Source organism: Buteo buteo, chromosome 11, assembly GCF_964188355.1.
Source record: "Buteo buteo chromosome 11, bButBut1.hap1.1, whole genome shotgun sequence".
Taxonomy (NCBI): Eukaryota; Metazoa; Chordata; class Aves; order Accipitriformes; family Accipitridae; genus Buteo; species Buteo buteo.
Window position 1 is genome coordinate 21,841,367 of NC_134181.1, and position 22,115 is coordinate 21,863,481.

At 42.1% G+C, this 22,115-nt stretch overlaps 1 protein-coding gene across 1 annotated transcript in view; it reads left to right on the forward strand.

Annotated features, from left to right (window-relative positions):
* Positions 1 to 1,180: 1,180 nt before the first annotated feature.
* GLG1 (golgi glycoprotein 1) overlaps positions 1,181 to 22,115 on the forward strand; it is an 87,669-nt gene continuing 66,734 nt past the window's right edge. The window contains exon 1 of the mRNA XM_075040389.1: positions 1,181 to 1,517. Within this exon, the coding sequence (XP_074896490.1) occupies positions 1,200 to 1,517 (318 nt within the window). The 5' untranslated portion in view covers positions 1,181 to 1,199. The remainder of the gene's footprint in view (positions 1,518 to 22,115) is intronic.

Here is a 22,115-nt window from a genome sequence, read left to right on the forward strand (position 1 = left end):
CGATCTGAGTATCACATGCTAAATCCTGGCCCTGAAATAGAGGGTCCTGCACTGAAAGGGCAGGAGGTGCATCCAACCCACGAAACCCTAAAACGACCAGTCTTGTGGCACCCCCAAAATGTGATTTTCCTGCCCTTGTACAGCTGCCTGCTCCCTGGGGACAACCCCAGTACTGGGCCACCCCAGCGCAGGTAGTGGGATTTACCCTGTACCCTCCTGCCAGTCCAGGCATTCTGCCCCAGGAGGGGCCATAGGTGCATCCATGCATGGGCAGATCACCCTAGCTGATAACTCAGCACCCGGTGTGGGGAAACTCCAGCGTGAATGTTGTCTGTGTCGGTGGGGTTTGCTGCCTGTCTCTGGGACAATGCAACCCTTAATTGCATGATCCTGTGCTCTTTTGGTAATATGAGTCCTTGCCCATGAGCATCCTGGCTGGCTGGAAGCCACTATTCAGTATTTTCTGCTTTCTTCCAATATTTTATTCAATTTTTTTTTTTTTGAGCAGCTATTCTATGTTTTTTATTCATGGTTCCATATGTGGCCCCAAGTTTTCTTAGCTGCGTGCTAGTCCAACCCTGCTCTGAGCACCATTTTCTCATGGCCTTTCCTATGTCCTCCATCACTGGGGCAGCCAAGAGCTTCTTGGGCTTTTAACAACTCTCCGCGACGTCCCTCCAAGGAGGACGGCACCGCGAGCTCTGTTTCACAGGGGGGAACTGAAGGATTTAGGGCAAAACCACTGGCCACAGCTTTTGGATACCTGCTGTGGGAGGCGTGGGGCCAGGCTGCCTTCCCAGAGGCATGAGCGTTCCCTGGGGGGGCACGGCTCCTCACGTTCCCCGCCACCGGCGCCGGCTCAGCAGTTTGGCAAGTGCCGTCCTGCGTGGCTGACGGGCCTTGGGGGCCACTGTCGGGCCGTGACGGCCGTTGGAGGCTGTAATGGCGGTTGGGGGCCGTGATGGCGCCGGCGGCTGCGATGGCGCGTCGCCCTCGTGAGGGGACGACGGGCGGGGCGGAGCCAGGGGGCGCGCTGAGGGCGGGACCAGGGCAAACCGCGCGCCCCGCCCCCCACCTCGGCGCGAAAGGGGCGTGGTCCACGGGGGCGCGGCGCGCTGACGTCACCGGCGCGCTGATTTGCATACGGCGTGCGTGCCGCTGGGTGGGCGGGCGGTCGCGCCGGAGGTGGCGGATTCAAGATGGCGCCGTGCGGACGTGTCCGGAGCCGCTGCCCGGGCCCGGCGCTCCTCCTGCTCCTGGCGCTGGCGGCGCGGCCGGCGGCAGGTGGCCTTCCTCCCGCGGGCCTCGCCGCCGCTGGCGGCGGCCCGGCCCTAGCGGGACAGCCGGCGGGGCCGGGAGCGGCGGGGCCGCGAGGTCCCCGCGGCGGCGGCGGCTCCGGCAGCGGGTGGAAGCTGTCGGAGGAGGCGGTGTGCCGGGAGGACGTGGTGCGGCTCTGCTCCAAGCACAGCTGGGCCAACAACCTCGCCGTCCTCGAGTGCCTGCAGGACGTCCGTGAGGTGAGGGGCCGGGCGCCGGGCCGGGCCTACCCGCGGCGGCGAACAAAGAGCGGGGCTCAGCGCCGCCCGCGCCCCTCGGCCCCGCCGCCTCTCAGCGGAGCGAGTGCAGCCCGGGCCGCCGTTTCTTCTTTACCTCGCGATTTTTGTTACAAAAACTGGGGTTCGTGTATGCAGGCCGGCGCCGACCGCGCTTCCCGCCCTTGCGCCTCCGCTGCTGTGGAGCTTCGTGTGAGGGGCTGGCGGCGAGGGCAGGGGGCCCCGGGAGAGGAGCCGCTCTCCGGCCCTCCTGGGAGGGAGAGGTCTCGGGGGGATGCCTTTGTTTTGGCGTTGGTGCCTTACAGGCTTATTCGATTTCAGAGGTTTAGGGAGAGTCCTGCCCCTGTAGCGCGGAGGAAAGGTGCCTGGCTGGTAGCAGCAGTGACCCGAGAAGGTGGTTGTGTTTTGTTTTTGTTTTTTTTTTCCCCAGGTTCAGGTTCCCACCTTCGCGTAGAGCTCACTTGCAGAGGTGGTTGTTTTCCAGTGCTTGCCTGTGTGTGTATGAAACTAGATACGCAGTCTTTAGACCTGGCTTAGTTTATGTGGGGAGGTTGGCTCTGCAGTCTCTGTTGTTCCCAAGCATCTGTCATGAGTCGTGTAAGTCCAGCTCGAGAAAAAACTGAGTTGCCACCTCAGAGTCTTTTCTAGCCCCATCTTTTCATTCATTCTTTGGTGGTTCTTGCTCAGTTTGAAGAAGCCTTTGGGGAAAGTGTCTTTGGCAAGCAGTTTTGGTGTGGAGGTCTGTTTAGTTCTTGGCTTCTCTGCTGTGAAGTCCAGGAGTGTCAGGCTGGGTCAGTTTTAATGGCGTTTTATCAAGTGGAAATGCAGTCAGGAAAAACCTGTGCTCCTTTCTCATCTGTTATTGCAGAGACAGCAGATGGCAGTGACTTAGTGGTTACTCTCATCAAGGGGAGTCTTGAATCAATAACTGTCATTGATTACTTCCTGGCTTAAAATCCACAAATAATTTAGATTTTATCTAATCTCATGTCTTAATTTTGGACAGGTAGTTTAGTAAGACACTCATGGCAGACTTTTTAAATTGAGTCCTGATGCAAAACCTGTCACAGTTATAAAGTGCTGTGATGTTTGCTTTATGAATAACTTGTCCCTTACTGTTTCTTCCACCTCTCTGGGACCTTTTGGACCCCCTGTTAGGGAGGCACCATCTCTGAGACGATCTCAGAAGCTGTGCTTAGAAGCGTTGGCTCACAAGCTACAAGCCTGCCAAAAAGGCAAGCTGTTGTTGTTCCTTTCTTTCCAGTTGTGTGGCCCCTCCCTTCTCTTTTCATAGTTCCAGTGCTTATTGGTTTTCTGCCATTTTAGTGAGGTGGACCTTTTTATCATCTAGTTTCTCAGCTTTCTGCTGGAATAGTTTTGTCATTTCAGTGAGTTAAATGCAGAGGGTCAGTGAGTGCAGGGCTAGGGCACAGGGGTGTGCAGGGAGAAGCAAAAGATGAAGGGATGCCTCATATAACACTTTATTTTGGGCAAGTACAAGCCCTTACGTTGGTTCTGCATATCTCGTGAAAACTCCACTGTTTTTCAAATATTAGGTCTTGCTTGTGGTTTTCCTTTTCCCCTTTCAAAGCCTGCCTTGTTGTCAGCAGTTTGCTAGCTGTTGGTCTTGTCTAGCTGTAATGCTGTTTCATATCCAGTGCCGAAGGTGAATCTTGTCCTGGGGTGACATCCCAGGCATCGATAGGACATCTCAGGGTTGTTTTGGATTGAATTTTCTCTCTGAAGGTGCCTGTCTGCGGCCTTGTCCTTATTTGTCTGTCAGCCTGTAAAGAGCACTGTCAGCTGGTCTTAGACTCAACAGTTTGCCTGCCCTAATGCCGATGTGCTGGGCTGTATCCTGATGTAAAAATGACTTCCCAGAGTGCTGCTCTGAGAAGTTAATTGAAATAACTGACTTCTGCATAACCCAATATTTAGACTCTGAGTAAAAGTCATGAGTTGTAAACATTGGGTGGCACATCGGGTGATAGGGAACAGGGTCAGATATTGTCTCAGACATTTCCTTTGCATTGGAGGTTATAGCAGAGAAAATACATGACGTATTAGCTGTTACTGTTGTTGATCCAACTTTTAATTTTGACCCTAGAGCATCTGACAACTTGTTTGGACAATACCAGAAAAGTGATGATTACATTTTAAAATGGGTGGGGAACTAGTCTTAAGTCATACAAGCCCATCTGAAGAAAAGCTGCTTTGCTACAAGTAGCAGATGAGATTTTTAGATGCAATTTGGCGCAGAAGCAGCCTTTTTTCCACAGATGTTTAAGATCATCTTGCTTTTCTCATAAGAAATGTTCCTTTAAAGTGGAGAAACTTTCAGTTTCAAACTGGGAGCATTACTGCTAAGATTAACCATTGATTTTTCTTCTTAGTGTGACAGAGACAAGCTAGGACACTTTAAAATTTGAATAACCAGGGAAAACAACTATTTGAAACCTTCCTTTTGAGTCCAGAAAGTGTAGAGAAAAGGAAGGATGTGTTTGTTTTGGCAGCCAGTGTGAATGCGATCACGTTATTTCAGTATCTGCTGATTTGTTAGTGCGCATGTCTTTAAAGTAAGTCCTCCTTTGCTTTTGCTGGGTAGTTCCAAATCTAAAGAAACAGGAGTGTTGAGGCTGTGGTTGACTGGTACAGGAGCCTAGCTTGTAGGGTGAATGTTGAGAAAAACTGTTTAACACAAATATTCAGTAAAAAATAGTTTGAAACAAAAGAAAACAGTAAAAAAACCCAAACAATCCAAGCAAATCCAAAATCATAAATTTTGAAGTTTTGGTTTTGAGAGATTACTTGTAGACTGTCAATTTAAAGTATTATCAACACAGATATTTAAGCACTGTGTATTTCTAGAATTCTTTTTTTTTAAAAAAAAAATCAAACCCCCAGACTGATATCAAATACTTTACCACTAATTTTCCAGCAAGTCAATGAAATGGTTAATTGATGTAGTGCAGAGTCTGCTTCTGCAGGTGCAGAACTCTTCTGCATTTCAGGTTGTTGAACTGTTTGAAAGGTAGAAATCAAGGGACAATCATGCTTTTCTGCTTTCCTTTCATAGTAGAAGAATGGGAAGGATGCTCCTTAATTGGAGGAGGTAGTGATCAAAGCTGGTCAGCTTACACCTCTTTGGCTATAATCAGAAAATAGAATCAAGAGCATATTTTGGTGCATTTTCCAGATTAATTAATTTCCTTCAAGTTAAAATTATTTGTGTACTGCATACATTACTGTTTTGAGTTGCTTAAATTTTGTCATCATTGTTTTGTTACCCAAATAACTTTATGCCCAGACATAAAAAGAGGAGAATGGGGGGTGTATACTTCTGTTTTTCAAAAATGTGTTTTAAAGGGTTTTTTTTGGAAGTTACTCTGACTGCTAGCTTGTTTCTAGAGAGACTTCAGTGCTTGTGTTTCACTCAACATAGACTGCAGCCTTTAAGCACTCTTTTATGGGGTGCTTATTAAACTAATTTCCATGGTGGTTCTTGTATAAACAAACCCATGAAATATTAATATATTTGCTAGCTAAAAATTTTTGCATGGTTAATGATGACTTGCATTTAAAGCATGAGTGAGTTGTTGAATTTGAGGTAGGAAACATTAGCAGGTATGAAAATATCTTAACCAGTGTAGCTCTCATCTGGTTTATTAGTGGAGCATAATTTTTACTGTTAAATATACCTTAGATCTGATTAATCAATGAATTATCTTGATGTCATAATTGTTGAGCTTTACTTGCATTGTGCTTGTAAAGATTATGTAATATTCAAAGCATTATATCAATCTATATAATGCTAATGCATTATAGGCTAAATAGTTTTTCTAAGATCGAATGGTCATGGTTAAGTTGGGATTAGAGATCAAACTTTTGGCCTCCCACTTCTTTCTTCATCCTGAATGGTTCCGATTCTTTGGTAGCATCTTTATGGCAGGGACAGTATAATTGAACCTGAATGCTCTGCTTTCTGGAAAAAAAATAAGGCATTCTTAATGTTGAGGATTGGGTTAAGAACAAAGCAAGTTAATCTTAAAGCTGTGTATTTTAAGAATAGTATTTTTTCTGTTATTTCAGATGCATAGTGTAAAATGCCAGAAAATTCATTTGATGTGACTTACAGACTAGGAAGTGTGTAACACTTGACAGGTTGGGAACTGGCACGTTTCTTCTGTATAAATGTTTTATTCCTCATTCTGTGGAGGCTTCCCTGAAGCTTTTTGGTTGCACTGAGGTGGGTGTGATGTGTTAGCGTAGCTTGATTTATTTTAAATTTTTTCCCCCTTTTATCTCTGTAATTTATTGAGTTGGAGGGTGAAGGTTTTGTTTTGACTCAACATGCAACATTATCTCATATACGAGCATGTACTCATGTTTCCATCTCTCACAGCTTTCCCATGCGCAAGTGGAGGCTGGCATTTAAGGTACCTTTTTTGAGATGTCTGGGCTGTGGCAGCAAATGACTGTTTACCTGTCCAGAGCTGTAAGTGAGGGCTGTGGATTAAACATAGCACAGGGGTGGGCTAGTTTTTAGGAAATGCAAATAGTGAAGACACTGTTTACTGACTTGGCCATCTCCTTCAGTGCTTATAGCTTGTTTTTGTCCCACAAAACCTCCAGGCATTCTCCCTGGCTTTCAGGTGAGCTGTTTTGAATGGGAACTACCTGTTTCTCGGGGCGGTAAGTACATAGTTGTGAGTTGGAGGCTGTTCTGGTTCTCTAATCATTACTATTGCAAAGGAGTAGGCAGTTAGTATTCCGGTGATGCTCTGGCAGTGTCTACAGCATTATCATCTGGTTCAGATATCAACATGCAAAGGGATTCTTTTTTTTAAAGGCAATGATCAGAAACCTGGAAAATGTACTTTAAGCCTTACCGAGGGCTTTGCTTACACTCTCCCTTTTTTCTAAGGGATATTGACCTGGTGATGATTCAAAGCCACCTGTACAGGGCACAGGAGTTTAAGAACTCTTAAGTCCTTAAGAAAAAAAAAGGGGGAGAATTCTTACCCGTAGTTGAAGTTGAGCTAACTTAAAGTAAAAACATGTTGTAATTTTAAGAGATTGAGTTAATTATTGGGGTGTAACTGGATGCTAGACTCTGTATGAGTTGAAGCCTGTGCATCTGTATTAGAAATTTCCATATACCATTCTGTCTCTAACCGAATTTAATGAAGAATTTACAGTGGTTTCTGGCAGATGCAAATAAATTAGAATGGTCAAGACTGGTCTCTTCTGCTTCTAAAATTCATAAAATGGAAGATGGATCTATCAAAGTCAATGGAAGGGAATGGTTGGACCTAGGAGGAAGGGGTTGAGATGATAAAGTTTTAAAAAAACATATAAGCAACAACAAAAGAAGGTGATGGAGACAAGGCTGGAACACTCTCTGAAGATTTTTCTCCTGAGGCTTGGCTTCTTAACTGAGATTAGCCACATTTTTGTTCTGAAGTTCTTGTTTTTCCTTATGTTCAGATAGTGTCAGCCCAATTTTCTCCTGGCCTTTGTAGTTAAGTCTTAAAGTAAAATTCTAAATACAATTTAGAAGTCTGATTTGTGTTTGGATTACTTACTTTGGCATCAGCCTTTGGCTTCATCTCAGGTTGTAGCAATATTTAAAAATACCCTGTTCCTCTTACTAAAGCCACATGTGAGCTGACTAGAGGGTAAGGTGGTCTCTCTCCTGCTAGGTCCTGGACTTACTGTATTGTGAACAGAGCATTAAGCACAGGTTCTTCATTCTCCATATCCTTAGCAATCTTAACAGCCGCTGCACTTCTGCTTATCTGAGAGAGTTATTTTGGTTTTTTTTGTTGTTGTTGGGTTGGGGGTTTTTTTTGTGTGTTTTTTTTTTTTCCCTCTCCAGTTTTGTGCTGTTCTTGGCAGGCTGATACTTGTGGTAGCTGGTTATGCATCAGTTTGGCCTGGGATGTTTGGCTTAATAAAAGGGATTATCTTACAAGTCTGCTTCCTCTAGTGACCTGGCACTGCTGGCCTGCTGCAGCTCTGAATACCGAGGAGAAAAAGAACGGAAATACAAGGGGAGGAGTAGAGTTTGATGCAGGGTGTGCAGTCTGAGCTTGGCTCAGGATGAACTGAGAAAGCTGTGTTATGCAGAGGTCTGGTTTTGGGGAGGTGATTTACTGAGCCAAATAGTTGAATATATTGAAAAGCAAAGACTCAGTCAGTTGTGACAGAGACAGGTACAGCTAGATTGTGTTTTCCCTGCTTGCATCTTCTCCTCTCTCATTCTGGAGGAAAGGAGATCACTGTAGTCCTGCTTTGGGTTGTCAGGGTTGGAACAGAATGATTTGAGGAAAGATTATTCTAGGCAAATTGTGTGCTGTCTTTATTTTCTAGTATAGAGATAATGTCTAGATGTTCTTTATAGCATAGCTTTCCTGCATGTGAGCACCACATTCTCGGCAGACTCTGCTTGTTTCGGTCTTTGGAAAATGTATGCTTACTTTTCAAAAAGCTTTGCAGTTATTCTTCCTAATAATAAACTGCAAAGAGCTGAATGAATAAAAGGTCTAGGTAGTTGCCTTTTTATTTGAAATCTTGCCTGAAAATAGTTTTTTTGATCTTCTGACTGATTTAGTTTTAAGGTCTGAAGTTGGTTGCTATGGCACTAAAAAATTTCAGTTCTGTTAGCTGATAATTTCTTGTCATCATGGGATACTTCCATTTTCTGGATGTTCAATTTAGCAGTATCCATGGCAGTGTGCTAGGTGAGGAGCAGAGATCCTCACTTCCTCAGGTACCAGCTTGTAGCATAATTGCAACCTCTCTTCATTAAGACAGTAGATGAAAACCCATACAGTTCAACTCCTGAGCAGAGATGGCATTCATAAAAACTGCATCCTGGCACGCTGGTGTCTGAATGTCTGCAGTTCAGAGCTGAGGAATTTCCTTCAGTAGTTAGAGAGGAGTCTGTTTTATCAATGCTGCCTTTTTGGGGGTGTAGTGCTCAAGTTTATTTTATTTTCTCCTTTGGATAAGCATATCTTGTAGCTCTCTTACAGCTTTGTGAGCTTAGATTTCATGTGTTTGCATTAGAGTGCATTACTTGGTTGTAATGTCTAAAATTTTGCCTTAACCCAAACTGCACATTTGATGTCTTTATTATTGTCAGTGCTGTGGATTAAGACTAATGGTACACATCTAATATCTCTTTTGCCAGGTAACAACATAGGGACAAACGAATATTAATCATGCAGGACAGGAATGTTTATTTGCTGCATTTGTTATTATTTGCATCTTTGCCTGAAGCAATGCCTAAGAACTGCTGAGGTGACAAAAAAGGTAGTATTTAGTGTAGTAAATATTCATGGTTTCTCTACATGCCTGAAGTGTTTTACTCTTTTGCAGTTAGTAGAACTGTGTGCTCTTCTGTGAAAAACTTCTTGTAGTTTCCTTATTTGATTCTCAGGAGTTTTGAGTCTCTTCTAGAGAACACAGCTGGTCGTGTTGATGTAATTAAGTACTTATATGTAACAGGGTAGGTTAATAACAAATAGCTATTCCAGCCCTGCTATGCAAAATCATTCGGGCAAATGTGCTGTCTTTTGTTTGAAAAATAATGTCTAGCTTAATCTGGTAGTGAGTTTGTTTTCTAGATCTCTTGAATTGTAACAGGAGGCTCACCAACCTTCATCATGCTCAGTAGTTTGCTAATTGAGACTTTGTTTTCCAAAGTGTCATGTTAGTGCACGGTAAAATACTTTCCACCAAGTGAACTGCAAAAGAAACTCGGCAGAGCATGCATTCTAAGTGTTGAAGTAATTGCCCTACAAAAAGTTTTGATAGAATAAAAAAAAAACAAACCAAACAAACAACAAACCCAAACCTGCTTGGCTTGTAGACTTTCTGTAACAGTCCAGGCTTGATTTGAGCTGAGTCAACTTTTGTTACACTGTTCTCAGCTGAGTTGAAATAAGATCTGCAAGAAGCTTACAGTAAGCTCTTTCATTATCAAATTGATTTTCTTGCTTATGTCAGTGTCTCTGTGGCCTAGCTACATATGTCATAAAATCAGAAAAACTAACCGCTTTCAAGTAAATGACTGCAACACCACAGTTGTCATAATGTAAAACATGTATTGTGCATGAGACTGCAATTTTTTAGCCGTGTTCTTGGTGATTTAAACAAATCAGTATTAATGTGATCCTCTTATTGTAGAATTCAGACAGGCTAGTCAAAATCTGGTCTCCACTGATATAAGGTCCTGAGTAAATGCAGGTGCGGAGAACCGTTGACCGTGAGTTTTATTTGTCAAACATTTTATATTGCTATTCGCTTATGACATTGTGTTGACCCTGCTGCTTTTTTGATTGTTATCTTTGAACTGATGCTATGAGCGCTGTATTTTTGGTGCTTCAGTATTTGAGACATGTGAGTTAATGGGTCTCTCACCATAGCACAGCTGTTCAAACTCATGATTGCATCTATCTTACCTTACTGAAGTCTGTAGAGTTGACTCTGTGTAATCAATGAGTATGCTGATGCTGTCTTTCTCGCTGCCAGTTTTCAGACCAAAGGCTCAGTCTGCTTTTCAGTAACGTATGTACTTTGCAGCTAGTGTCATTGAAGAAGTGTGGAAAAGTCTGAGTTGCATGTTATAGTTGGCAACCGGAACTGCATTCTTGATGAGTAAGTATAGAACAACATACAGGAAAGTCTTTTTAGTCAGTGTAGAACTGGAGAAACTCAGCATGCTGTAAACTGTGGTTTGTATGGGAGGTTTCTTACAGCAACCTTAACAATCCATGTTTTTCTGCTGAAAACAGTGAGGTGAATTTTCTGCAACTGTCTGCTTCTCAAGCAAGGATTCAGCAGGATAACAGGTCAATGCTTACTGGAGGGAAGTACAGGTTAGAAAAAACTTAACAGCAGTTGCTGCTGGAAAACACAGAGCTGTTTGACTCAGTATCTGCAGCAAAAGTTAAAGATCTTGTGAATGTAGTAATATTGCTTACTTTTTTTAGCTGAAGGCTTCCAGGCAGCGATCAGCAGCCATCTTCACTTATTTTGTTTCTGATTAGTCATATGAAGCAACATTACTTTTTAAAGCCAAAAAGAAAAAGCTAAAACACTAGTTTATGGTCTAAGTCTTCTCTACATTTTTATTAAATTGAGTACTGGAATGAGACTCCCATGGTGAATGCTTGTCCTGTCTCTAGGAATCCTAATGATAACAGCATCATCTGGGAAGGTGTGGTGCTAGGGAACATACTTTTCCCTCAACTGATTCACAGCTCTAAAATTGTATGCTCATTCTAATGTTATTGTTAATAGCCTCAATTAGATGTATATGTGCAGAATACTAGTTGTAGGAAGGATGCGATTCTGCACTTTCCTTGCAGAACACAAACAAAGCCTTGCTGTGTTTTATATTTTTGCTTTGTGACCCTTTACCTGTGCTTTAGCAGGCACCAAACATATGGTGAACCATCACTGATAATACTCTCCTCTCTGACTACAGAAATAGCAGCAGTGTATAGGGTAGACTTTCGTGGAATAATGCAGAGTTTGTTCTAGCTCAGGTACTCGGCAGTGTGGCTTGAGCTTGTCCACAGCAAACCCCTTTCACGTGCTCTGAGGCTACATGGCTTCCTTTCTATGAGCAGCTCACAGGTAAGGCCTACACAAAGAGGAAAAGCATACAACAAGCCACAAACTACAGGTTTTTTTTGTTTCCCTCCCCTCCTCCAGGCATTTGTGAACTCTTCCAGCATCCTGTTGTATAAAACCATAGTCTAAACTTGTTCTGCTAGGGAGACTGCTGATGGAATTTAAATTCTTCTCTTTGTATGTCAGCTCTTCCCAAAGTAATTTCCCCAAATACTTTCCTCCCTTGAGACAGTCCAGTGAAATCCATCATGACTTTGTGATGTCCTCAAAGATTATTTAATAAATGCTGTCTTCTAATGTCTGTTTTACTTACCAGGGTTCACAGCATCTTAAACTTAGAATACTTGCAAAAGGCATTTTCTGAAAACTTCCTAAGAATACTAGAGAGCTCAGGTAGGCTGTTGTGTCGTGTTGACATGCAGCTGGGAGGAGTATTGAACTTGGATTTCTCTGCTGTGTAATTAAAAGAGAAGGTGAGAATCAGTGCTCCAGTCACTTTACCTGCTGGTTGTCAGCCCACAACTGTATTATCTAATGTGTTGTCTGAAGTGGCTTAGGGCAAATGGAAATAGGCAAAAATCTTCCTATGGCTTAGAGTTGTACATCCTGAAAAACTTTAAATAACATGGCAGCATATTGTTGCCATCTTAAAGTGATCTTTTGTCTGTTGGGAGATGGAGTTTGATCTCTGACTGTAATCACTTCTGCATTACCTAGTGGGACCACTAATTTGGAATTGGTGCCCTGTTTAGGAGATCAAAGTTTTGGCTTAAAAAAGCGCCCCTCTGTGAACGTAATACCGAGCCATTCAAGCAGAATGGTAAAAAAGGAAGATGTTAAGAGCAAGGTAGTAGAGTAGCTTATAGCCTGTTAGACATTAAAATGTTGGAGAACCTCTGTATATCTTCAAAACTTTATTGTCTCGAGGTTTAAGGCAGAGTATTATTTCATATACCTTGATTGTTCTGATCTTAAATTGGGCCAGAAGAGTCTTTCAAAACTGAACTTTCATTCTCAGGAACCATTTAAAAGAAGCTTGTGGAGGCTGGCTGATAATACAATTCACTACCTTGGGAGCCATGTTGCTGAAAGTACTTCTGAACAGCCCTTTTGGGGTTTGGCATGGTTTTCTTTAAGTTCTTTGTTTGTATGTTGCATACGATGTTTTTATAGCATTAAAAGCCATAAAATGAAATTAATCAAGAGGTCATCTTTGAAAGGTATCTAAAATAATGCCTCAAAGTTGTCAAAACATTGCATGTAAGTAAAATTTGGGCAGTGTGAGTACGGTGCTGTTTGCTCCCATAATTTACAGAGCTCATTGTTTTGTTTTGCTGTCTAGAATAAGTTCATCGATTTGGGACCTGTCCCTTGGTAGCACTATTTTGGGTATGTCTTACTACATATTCAGACCTGAATGCAAGACTTCAGCAGTGAGCTTCCTTCTGTGTACACTGGTGAATCTGAAACCGTATGGACAGGTGAGCCGTGTGGGTTGTCAGTAGGCGAGCATCTTTATAGGAAGAGATTGGGGAAGATGGAGAATTGAACAGCACAGTCACTTTCCCAGTCATGAAGCCACCTGGAAACGAAGGGAAGGACAATGATGTCAGGGTTGTTACTCTTTCTGCTTCTAGAAGCTGATCTGCAGTAGCTGAGAGGATCCACTCTCAGGCAGGCAGTGCTTTTTGCTACTGTTTCCCAGCTGGGACTCTTACTTCTCCTGGGATACTAGAGCAATAGGCTTGTGTTGAGCATCTGGGCATGTAGCCATCATTAATAGTCAAGGTGGACACTCTTCTTGTTTGTTTTTAACATGGAATTTTTCATATCCCTTATTATTCAAATGTCAAACCAAAGCTATGCTAGCCAAATCATCTTAATTAAGTCTTCCCAGGGCAAGGTACAGGAACTATTATTCTAGCTTGCTCTTGGGTCGAAAGTACTTATTTTCCTAGAAATAGATTGTAATATTCTGTGATACTGATAAAATCACAGACTTGGCCTGACAACAGTGAATACAGTAGCTGGAAGGAATGATTCATTTCATAGAGAAGCAAATAAGAGGTTTCTATTAGAATCTCTTCTTGGATCGCATGACATATTGCTGGGATTCTGACCATGGAAGTATTTATCTTGAAGTTCCGATGTTTTTGGTTGGATGCAGTAACAGTAGAAAGATGCTGCCTTTCCCTGGAAGAGGTACATGATCAGGTGAATCTTCGAGAATAATAATGACTTGGAAAGGATAGAAATCCTTTCTATCCTGGCGCTCCAGGTAGCGGTAGTTGTTAGTGGCCACCTTAGTAAAGCACATCTCACATCTTGTTCTGAGGACTGCTACAGTCCTGGTGCAAGGGGTAGCAGTACTTCTTCTACATCAATTGCCATTCCTGTAGAATTACCCCCATGGATATGCTCTTAATTTGCAGTCTTGTCTGGTTTTTGTCTTACTGGGTTGCTCCCATTTGTCCTTTTCCAGGTCTGGCTGTCCAAGCTTAAAAAGGTAATGTAAATCTGACAGGTATGCAAGGTTGATGATATCTTGGGCTGGACCTGGATGAGAACCTGTGTTACGATCCTGCATCACTTTGGGAGCTGCTGGTTAAAATAATTCTGCTTTGGTTTCCTCAGCTACAGTACTTGGCAACAGTAGAATAGTACATGGGCTGAAAGTGTGGGCAAAACAGCAAGTCTGTCTTGGTTCCATGAACAGAGGTGAGGTGTTTTGGTTTTTTTTTCTGCTTTTCAGCATTACATGTTCCATAACAGTTGAGCTTTGCGTGTATAATCTTGGGAATGAGTAGCATCTCTTAATGGTGAGCAAGATGTGTATTTTTTTAAAATTAGTCTCTCACCTGAATGGGACATAGCTATGTTTCTTCTTACTTAAAAAAAAAAACCAAGAACAAACCACGTTTAACATTTACTGTCAAGACTTGCTGTATCAAAAGATAACAGTGTAAGATAAAAGATAACACGGGGCGCAGATCTGAGTTACTTGGTGTTTCACATCCTTTCTTACTGTCTGTTGCTAGCTCTAATCCAATGAAAGAGCCTTCTGAAAAATATGGAAGAGTTTCTTTTGCCTGTAGCATTTCAGAGTCTTAAAAACATTGTGTGGGATTGAACTGTTGCTTTGTCCTTCTTCTGCAGCAAATCTGCAACTTGTTTTAGTCCAAAAGGAATTCTAGGACTACAAGAAGAGCAATATCCTATTTCTGTACCAAAATGCCTGAGGCTTTTGCCAAGGAGAAGTGTTATCTGGAGTAGGGTATTACTGCCCTGAAGAGTTTTTTTGTTCTTAGATTTGATATTCATACGCCTAGTAAATATTTGGGATTTGATTGCTCTAGGCATTCATCCTTCAGGAAAACTGGAACTCCTCCTTTTAATGCGACAGAGACCCTGGGAGTAGCTGTGGAGGATGGAAGGGGCACAGATAGCTTGTCCTCAAATTCTCTAGACAATGTGTCTTGCAAAGTTTCTCGCACATGTTTATGAAGTCGTGTGTAATCTGCGACAAGCTGTGGATCTGCTTGAGAGCGTAAGAGCCTGAGGTACCTGTGTGATGAATACTGCTCGTGACTTTGGGAATATTGCAGTGTTCCGTCTTACCCTTGGTTGTAAGACTGTGGACACGGTTGGGTAGTTTTATCAATGAAACTCACTGCTTGCTGTTGAGAAGAAAGTGCTCATTGAGGAAAACAACAGATAAGTTATCAAAATAACCCTTGCTCCTGGAGAGCTGCCGGTGGAGTGGAGAGGGAGGCCTATCGGTCACACTTGCATTTGAATAACATGACATAACATTAAACAGTTTAGGATGAAGGGAGCAGGGGGACTGCACTTCCAGCCCCTCAGGCTTGCTTTGTGTTCAGACCTTGTTGCTTGGGTAGGATGTGTGAGATTTAAATGTCAAATTAAGCTTAATAGTTTTAAGTCTTGGCATGTGTGAAGCTTGTCCAAGCTTAAATAAACTGAGTGCAGAACTAAAATGATGTACATCTCTTACATGGATGTGTGCAGTTGAGTACTTGTTAGCTATGTGATCGAGGCCTAATTTTTTTATAAGGTGTTTGAATTTTTACAAAATGTCCTGGTGAACCTAAGCTAAGACTTTTTTTCTTTGAGCTGTTTAACAAATTGTGAGTAATCTGTTCTTGTTTGTTTGTTTGTTTAAAAAAAAGACTCCCCAGTTGACTTCATTTAGACTGTTTGACCGTTTACTTAGTGTTGAAGTATCTGTGTCCTGAATGGTGATTTCGGTGGGTGTTTCAAGTAGTTTATGCTGTAAATTTGGAGCAGTGCTCTAGCAGATAGGAGAGGCAGTGGCTTTGTCTGTGGAGTGGTGTGAAGGGGCATGTTGGCCCATCTGACTGAGTAGTGAGGCCTGGAGCAGGTAGGGAATATATGCTGGAGATGTGTCAACAGTTACAGCTAAATTGCTGCATGAGGATTTGGGATTTCCCTGTTCCCATAAAGGGAAACAGCTTTAGCTTGGATTTCTTTATTAACAATCTCTCTTTCTTCTGTTCATGGAATAAGCTGGCCTGTCTGGTCACTCATTCAGAAATGCTCCAACATAACAGTTTCTGGATGAGGTCGTCAGCTCATCTCCCAGGAGTGATTTCTCTGGATAAGACTGCATGTTCGGTATAGCTTTCAAGTACTAGATGCAACACTTGTACTGTATGATCTTACTGCAGTTGATTTGCTGATTTATTTCCAAGCTGTTTGGTTACAGAGCTCTTCTCTGTTTTAATGTTCATTTTTGAAGAAGGGATTGTCTCAGGGATGTATTTGGCTGGTTTGGGGGAGGAGTGGATAGCATGTGTTTTTCAACTGATAGAAAATTTAGTTTGTCCTCTTTAACACTGCACACCATGGCATTCAATAATGACAGTAATAGTAGGGCTGATTGTATGTATATTTTAGGCTTTTCCTTTCTCAACTGAGCATTTTGTTTGCTGTGTGTCAGGGAAGATTATTAAAAGGTTCTAATGAACTTTTCTTGGAGGTTTTTTGTGCTTTTACAAATGTCTTGTGTGTAAGGTCAGTGTTCCCTGGAGGTTTGCACGCCTCAACCAACCCTTGGTATCTAGCTCTTGTCCCACTTTTTATGCTGTCTTTGCAATGTGTTAACACCTCAGCAGAGTACTTTAAGAGAGAGCATTCTCTGAAAAGCCACATCTTGCTTTATTCTGTCATGCTTTGTGATACTCCTAGGAAGAGTGTTTTGAGGAGAGGCTGAAGTGTGATGGCTTGCTGGCTACATAAGGCTGCTTCAAGTGCTCAGCGCTCTGGTTAAGAGTCTAGGAGCTGATGGGATAGAGAAAGATGCTCTAAAAGAGCGTGTTAGCACGAGCATCCATTCATAGGGAGGTATAACTGAGGCATGATCTTATGATTATGCACCGCATGTTATTAACATAAATCATGGTGATGGATAATAGTTGGATGTCTAGGCAATTGATGAAGTGAGCACTGACTTGACTCTAAAAGTTGTCTGCTTCACCACTAAAGCCTGCTGCTCCTGTGGTCAGGGCGGCTGAACTAAACACGCAGCAGTTCTTGTACAGGGAAAATGGGAGCTGGTTTCAGTGTGTTTGGTTGTGAATGGCAGCACTTAGGAGTGGCTTCATGTGTTTCAGTGGTTCCTGCTCCAGGTATGCTCATCCTTGGAGAGACTTGGACAGTGTCAGCTGATCCAGGTAAAACCTTTGTAGCTGAAGTTGCAAGTCAATATCCTTTGGAGGAGCTTGATGCTAAAGTCAGGAGGAGAAAATATTTTGGTTCTATGTAATAGAAACAGGGCAAAGACATGGTGAAACCTTGATGGGAAAAGATGTCCATATTATGGGAAACTGGGCTTAAGGGGGTTAAAATTTTGCACCTGTGGCACATGGCTGTGCAAATGAATTCAGATTATATATCTAGGGAGGCTAATGGAAGCATGTTTTAATGAACCCTGGCTAATTACTCTATTAACTTCTTGATCAATACCCAGGAGACCTCAAACTACTTGCAGATTGTTTTTTAAAAAACTCTGCTATATATATATTTTAAATCTTCTGCATATAATCAAAACAACTGGAGGCACTTGGTGTGTAGAGTTCTGGTTCATGAGGGCTTTATGTATTTGGAGGCTGTCTGTAAATTAAACCTGAAGACTTCAGCACTTCCAAAAGTATTAATTGTGAATTTTTGATGGGAAATGCAGATGAATAAATGGGCTTGAGAGAGCAGATAGTAGGAGAGAACATGAGTTTTTTATTAATAATCTTTGCTGTAATTGTATTGAAATGTGTGGGATGATTAGTTGGGTTGCTTTAATGTGATTTTTTTTTTTTTTTTTTTTGCTTTAGGGTTGGAACCTGTTTCACTTGCTTTGTGTAGACCAGACAAGGCAGGTGTATGTGGCTTTCTAAAAGAGGAAAGTTCTTGTAAATACTTGCTGGTGTGTGTATGTACGTTCTTAAAGTGTCCTCTATAAGGACCACCTCTTAGGTTATCTCAGGAACTTGGTTTTCTCCAGAATATTGTATGTGAATTTCAGTGGACTCAACACGATTATTAAATGTCAGGCAGGCAGCCTTACCCCTAAGGGATAAAGTATTGTCTTTAAATTGATTCATATTAAAGAAGTTGGAATAGGTTTAGTCTTTTCTGATTGAACTAATTAGCAAGACTGTATTGTGTGTTTGTGGTTAATGCATCACTGTGTGTGTGTGCAAATGGATAATGAATGCATAACCAAGATTAGGAAAGGTAACCCTTCAGCAAACAGCCTGCAACACTGTCTCCTTGAGTTTTCTTTCATGAATTCTTCGCAGTATTCAGTGAGAAGTGCCAAGTCTGTCAGACAGATGGCTTTTATTCTTGTGTATATTCAATCCTTTGCAGCTTCTGGTCTCCTGTTGGTAGCAGCACTGATTGTATCAATGGAAAAATATCTATGCAGCCTGCTTTGACTTGCATAGCGAGGGAATGACTATGCACAGGAAGGCTTTAGGCAGCCTGTCAGATGCATTAATGCTGTACCACTTGAAGGTTTGCCCTCTTCCTATACTTAGGTGGCAAGGGGATATGAGAAGCAGCATGTGGCTTGTAGAAAGAGAGTTAGGAGCCTAGTGGTCTCATTAAGGGAATCCCAAGTAGAGCATTCTCTGTATAAATGAACATCAGGTGGTGTTAACTTAAAAACACCCACAAACACTAAGTTGTAGGTCTTGCTGAAGATTCTAAACTCTCACTGATTTGAGGGTTTGAAATGATTCAGTGGTTAATAGGTGGACTGAACAGATCCTTGCCTGGGAGCTTTTCAGAATTGAAACTGGCAGGCAGTTCGAGGAGCTGGTTCCTGAGGTATGAGCAGTCTGCTTAAGAGCTTTTTTATTAGACCCCCCAAATTTGTTAACTTGGTAAAAGCCTTGAGAGGAATGTTGTCACTCACAGCCGGAGAAACCAGAGCCCAGCTGGGTCTTGAACTCTGTAAGAGAGAAGTCCCTGGAGCAGGCAGTTAGCAAACAGGGTTAAGAGATAACATGGAAATCATGGGACTTTCAGGCAGAATCCAGCTCTTCCCCCTCTTACAGAAAGCTGAACACACCCTTTTCATAAATCCTCCATCCTGTGCTATCTGAAAGCAGCAGTTGTGTAATGTTGTGTTGGCATACTGTTTTCTTGAAGTTTTCAGAAAGATTACAAGATTGAAAAATAGCCAACAAACTGTGCTTCATATTCCTTCAGAAATGAGTGGGAAAGTTGGAATGTTATGCTTTAGTGTAATTGTAGAGTTCGCTTTCCATGTTCTCTTATCTTCCATTTAATGTTGCTTTTGTGCCTAACTCTTGTCTGCTTTGTTTTATTGTTGATATAGCTCTTGTTTAAAACAGGAAAAAATCCCTGTTATGTTATAAAGAGATTGTTCAAGCATGACTAGAGATAAAATTAACTAGCAAGTCAGTGCTGTGTGCCTGAGGAGTGGCTTCAGATGATGGCTCGCATTCCCGTACTAAAAATGACCTTAGGCAGTGATATAAAAAGACAAGGGTGAGCAAGGGATATCAACTGGAGTGAAACTTTTCATCCAGTGGTGGATATAAAAGGACAAGATCTAACCTTAACAGCGGGTCAGTGGAAGATGGCTTTTTGTTTTATATGCAGAAGTCTAACAAATAATTATTTGACAATTATCATTCTTCAGTGCTTTCTGTGGTCATACAAGGCATAGCTGATCTGGCTCATGGCCTTTACAGAGCCTTTACTGAACAACTTCAGCAAATGATTGTAATCACAGTGATTCCTTCCTGCAATCTTGTAGTTATTCTCTGGCAAGAAGGTGGGGATCAAATACAGACAGGGTTTCCGACTGCTGAGCTTGCCAATTTTATTTATTTATTTTTCTTAATACCTTTTCATGTAGGTTCTCCTGGCTATGCTAAAGGATAAGAAACTGCTGTACAGCTGTGGATCATAGCTTCAAATATACCGGCAAATCTTTTGAGAATATGCAAATGCATTCTGTAGTTATACTGCAGTGAATTACTAGTGTAGATCCCATGTACTGGCTGAAGGATTTTCTCCCTGTGTAATTTGGTGTCTGCTTGGATTTCCAATCATCCCAAGAAACACGTAGAAAAGGCCATAGCCATTCAGACTTCCTAGGAGCAAAAGTGATGAGTTAACACAGTAATAGTACTGGGTTTTCATCCTTTACTGCTTAATTTTCTGTAGCTCTCTGGCTAATAACATAATTGAATTTTAAGTTTTCCTTGACCTCTTAGGTACTTGAAACAAATGCAGGTTTTTTAATGGGACAGCTACTGGCAATTGTATTAATTGATGTAAGTATTATTAAAGAGGCAGCACAGCTGGTGGTCCGCAGCTTGGTATATTGATGGTCGTGTTCAGAAGTCTGCTTAATTCTGTGTTAAAAATGGATGTCTGGGTGCATTGCTGTACGCAGACTCCTTCGCAGGCTGTCTGCAAGTAGTTCAAAAGCTGTTGCTTCTTAAGAATCAAAGAGAACCTTGTAGCCAGCTGAGCTGCTATAAAATCCTTTTCTTGATCTTACAGAAGCTTTACATTCTCCTGCAAGGATATCCTGGACCACATCTTTGGAGCTTTAGTTCATTCAACTAGAATGTGTTTATATGAAATGCTTTCTTTGCTGTTGCTGGCTTACAAGGAGCCTCCTGTGCCACAGCTTGTTGCTGTGTGCTTAGTTATGCCAGCTGAGTTGCTTGCAGGACCAGAACTGAATTCCTGATTGAGCTGGAGGTTGTGAGGTGGACTCAAACCTTTGATCAGCCATTAACTTGAACAGCACAGCTCCTCAAACAGTTGCATTGGTGGCGGTGTTCAGGGTGCCAGTGTGAACAAAGAGCTGGAGATTGATAGGGGATGTGTCAGGAGTGGAGCAGTGTGGATCCTTAAGCCCAGTGTGAACTGCTATGCTTCAGGGTGTTTGGTCCCCAGAGCGACAGGCAAGATCTAGCACGTCCCACAGGCAAAATGCTCGAAGGAGCTGGGTAAAACTTCTTAAAACAAGTCTCTCTCACTTAAGAGCATCTGTTAAAGCATGAAAGATGTACATGAAACTCAACATCTGGAAGCCTTAAATTGAGCCCATTGGCTATGACTTCGCAATAACAACTGAAAGTTGAAAATACAATATAGTGTTAAACTGAGGTGCAGCCTTGTAATAGTATTGCTCTCTGTTTTGAAACCACGTGGTTATTGTCTGATAACTTCAAGTGATCAATCTTGGAGGTTTGGAAGAAAATGAAATGAATCCTCAGAAGCTGAGGTGCCCGTGAGTTTCATGTATGAGAAAGAGCAGCAATAAGTCAGTTTTATTAGACTTGGCAACATAAGGCTCCTAAAACTAAGCTGAACGGACATTTGATTTAAGCATGATACTGTAAGTATTAGTGTATAAAAGAAGGTTCAAAGAGAAAGGGTGCTGCAGAGTGCATTTCTAGGTAGTTAAAATGTCCATAACACCTTCTTTTCTCGACGCCTCTTCTCTTCTTAATCCTGCCATGGCCAGTAAATGTGACCAGCGAGCAGAACTGGATGAACCTGCAGAGTAGAGAGCTGCACAGATTTAATGAGTTGCTAAGCTTTCTCTCTGGCGTAGTTTACCTATGCTTTTCTTTCAGACTTAATTCTGTTTAATTTTGTACTGTGATAAAAGAAGGCTTTCTGGTTAGACGAATTTGCCATTGTTTTCTCTAGTGTTGCTCAGACTTGCTGATTTGTTTTGCAGTTCTCAAAAGATGTCTGATATTAAACCAGTTTTAGTGGTCTGAGATATGCATATATTGAAATGGATGCTCTCAGTCAACAAAAGGAGCACCTTGATTTACAGTGAAGTTTTGGGTGGCTCACAGACAGATGGAAATGTGCTTAAAAGGGATATAGACTTTATGGAAATGCTTCGTTGTCCTTCCTAGTCAATACAGAAAGGTTGTCTGGTGCAATTTTCTGGTGACCTGTTTCTAATTAACATGCAAATTAACTGCTTGGTGCTAGAGATCAGGATTGCAAATACGAAGTGCTATTATGTTTTAGGCTGGGAGATCCCCGGCATCTGTTAAAGCTCCAATACTGTCTACCTTGTGTTTGCTGCTGCCTGCAGAGTGGTTCCCTCTGGAGGAAGACTGCTACTGCAAGCTACTATCAAATGGCTCCTTTGTCTCACTTCAAAGAGAACAGTTTTTAATTTTGTGATGTTGATGCTTGTTGCACCTCTTAGGGAGTCATTTGAGTGCATTTACAGCCTGGTTCGCCAAAACTGGCTGTCGTGAAAATAGGCATGTTGAGCTACTTCAAGTATTTCCCTGGAGGAGTTGCAGTGTTCTATGAAGGAACTTATTTCTTCGTAGTAGTGTTACAAATGCCAACTAA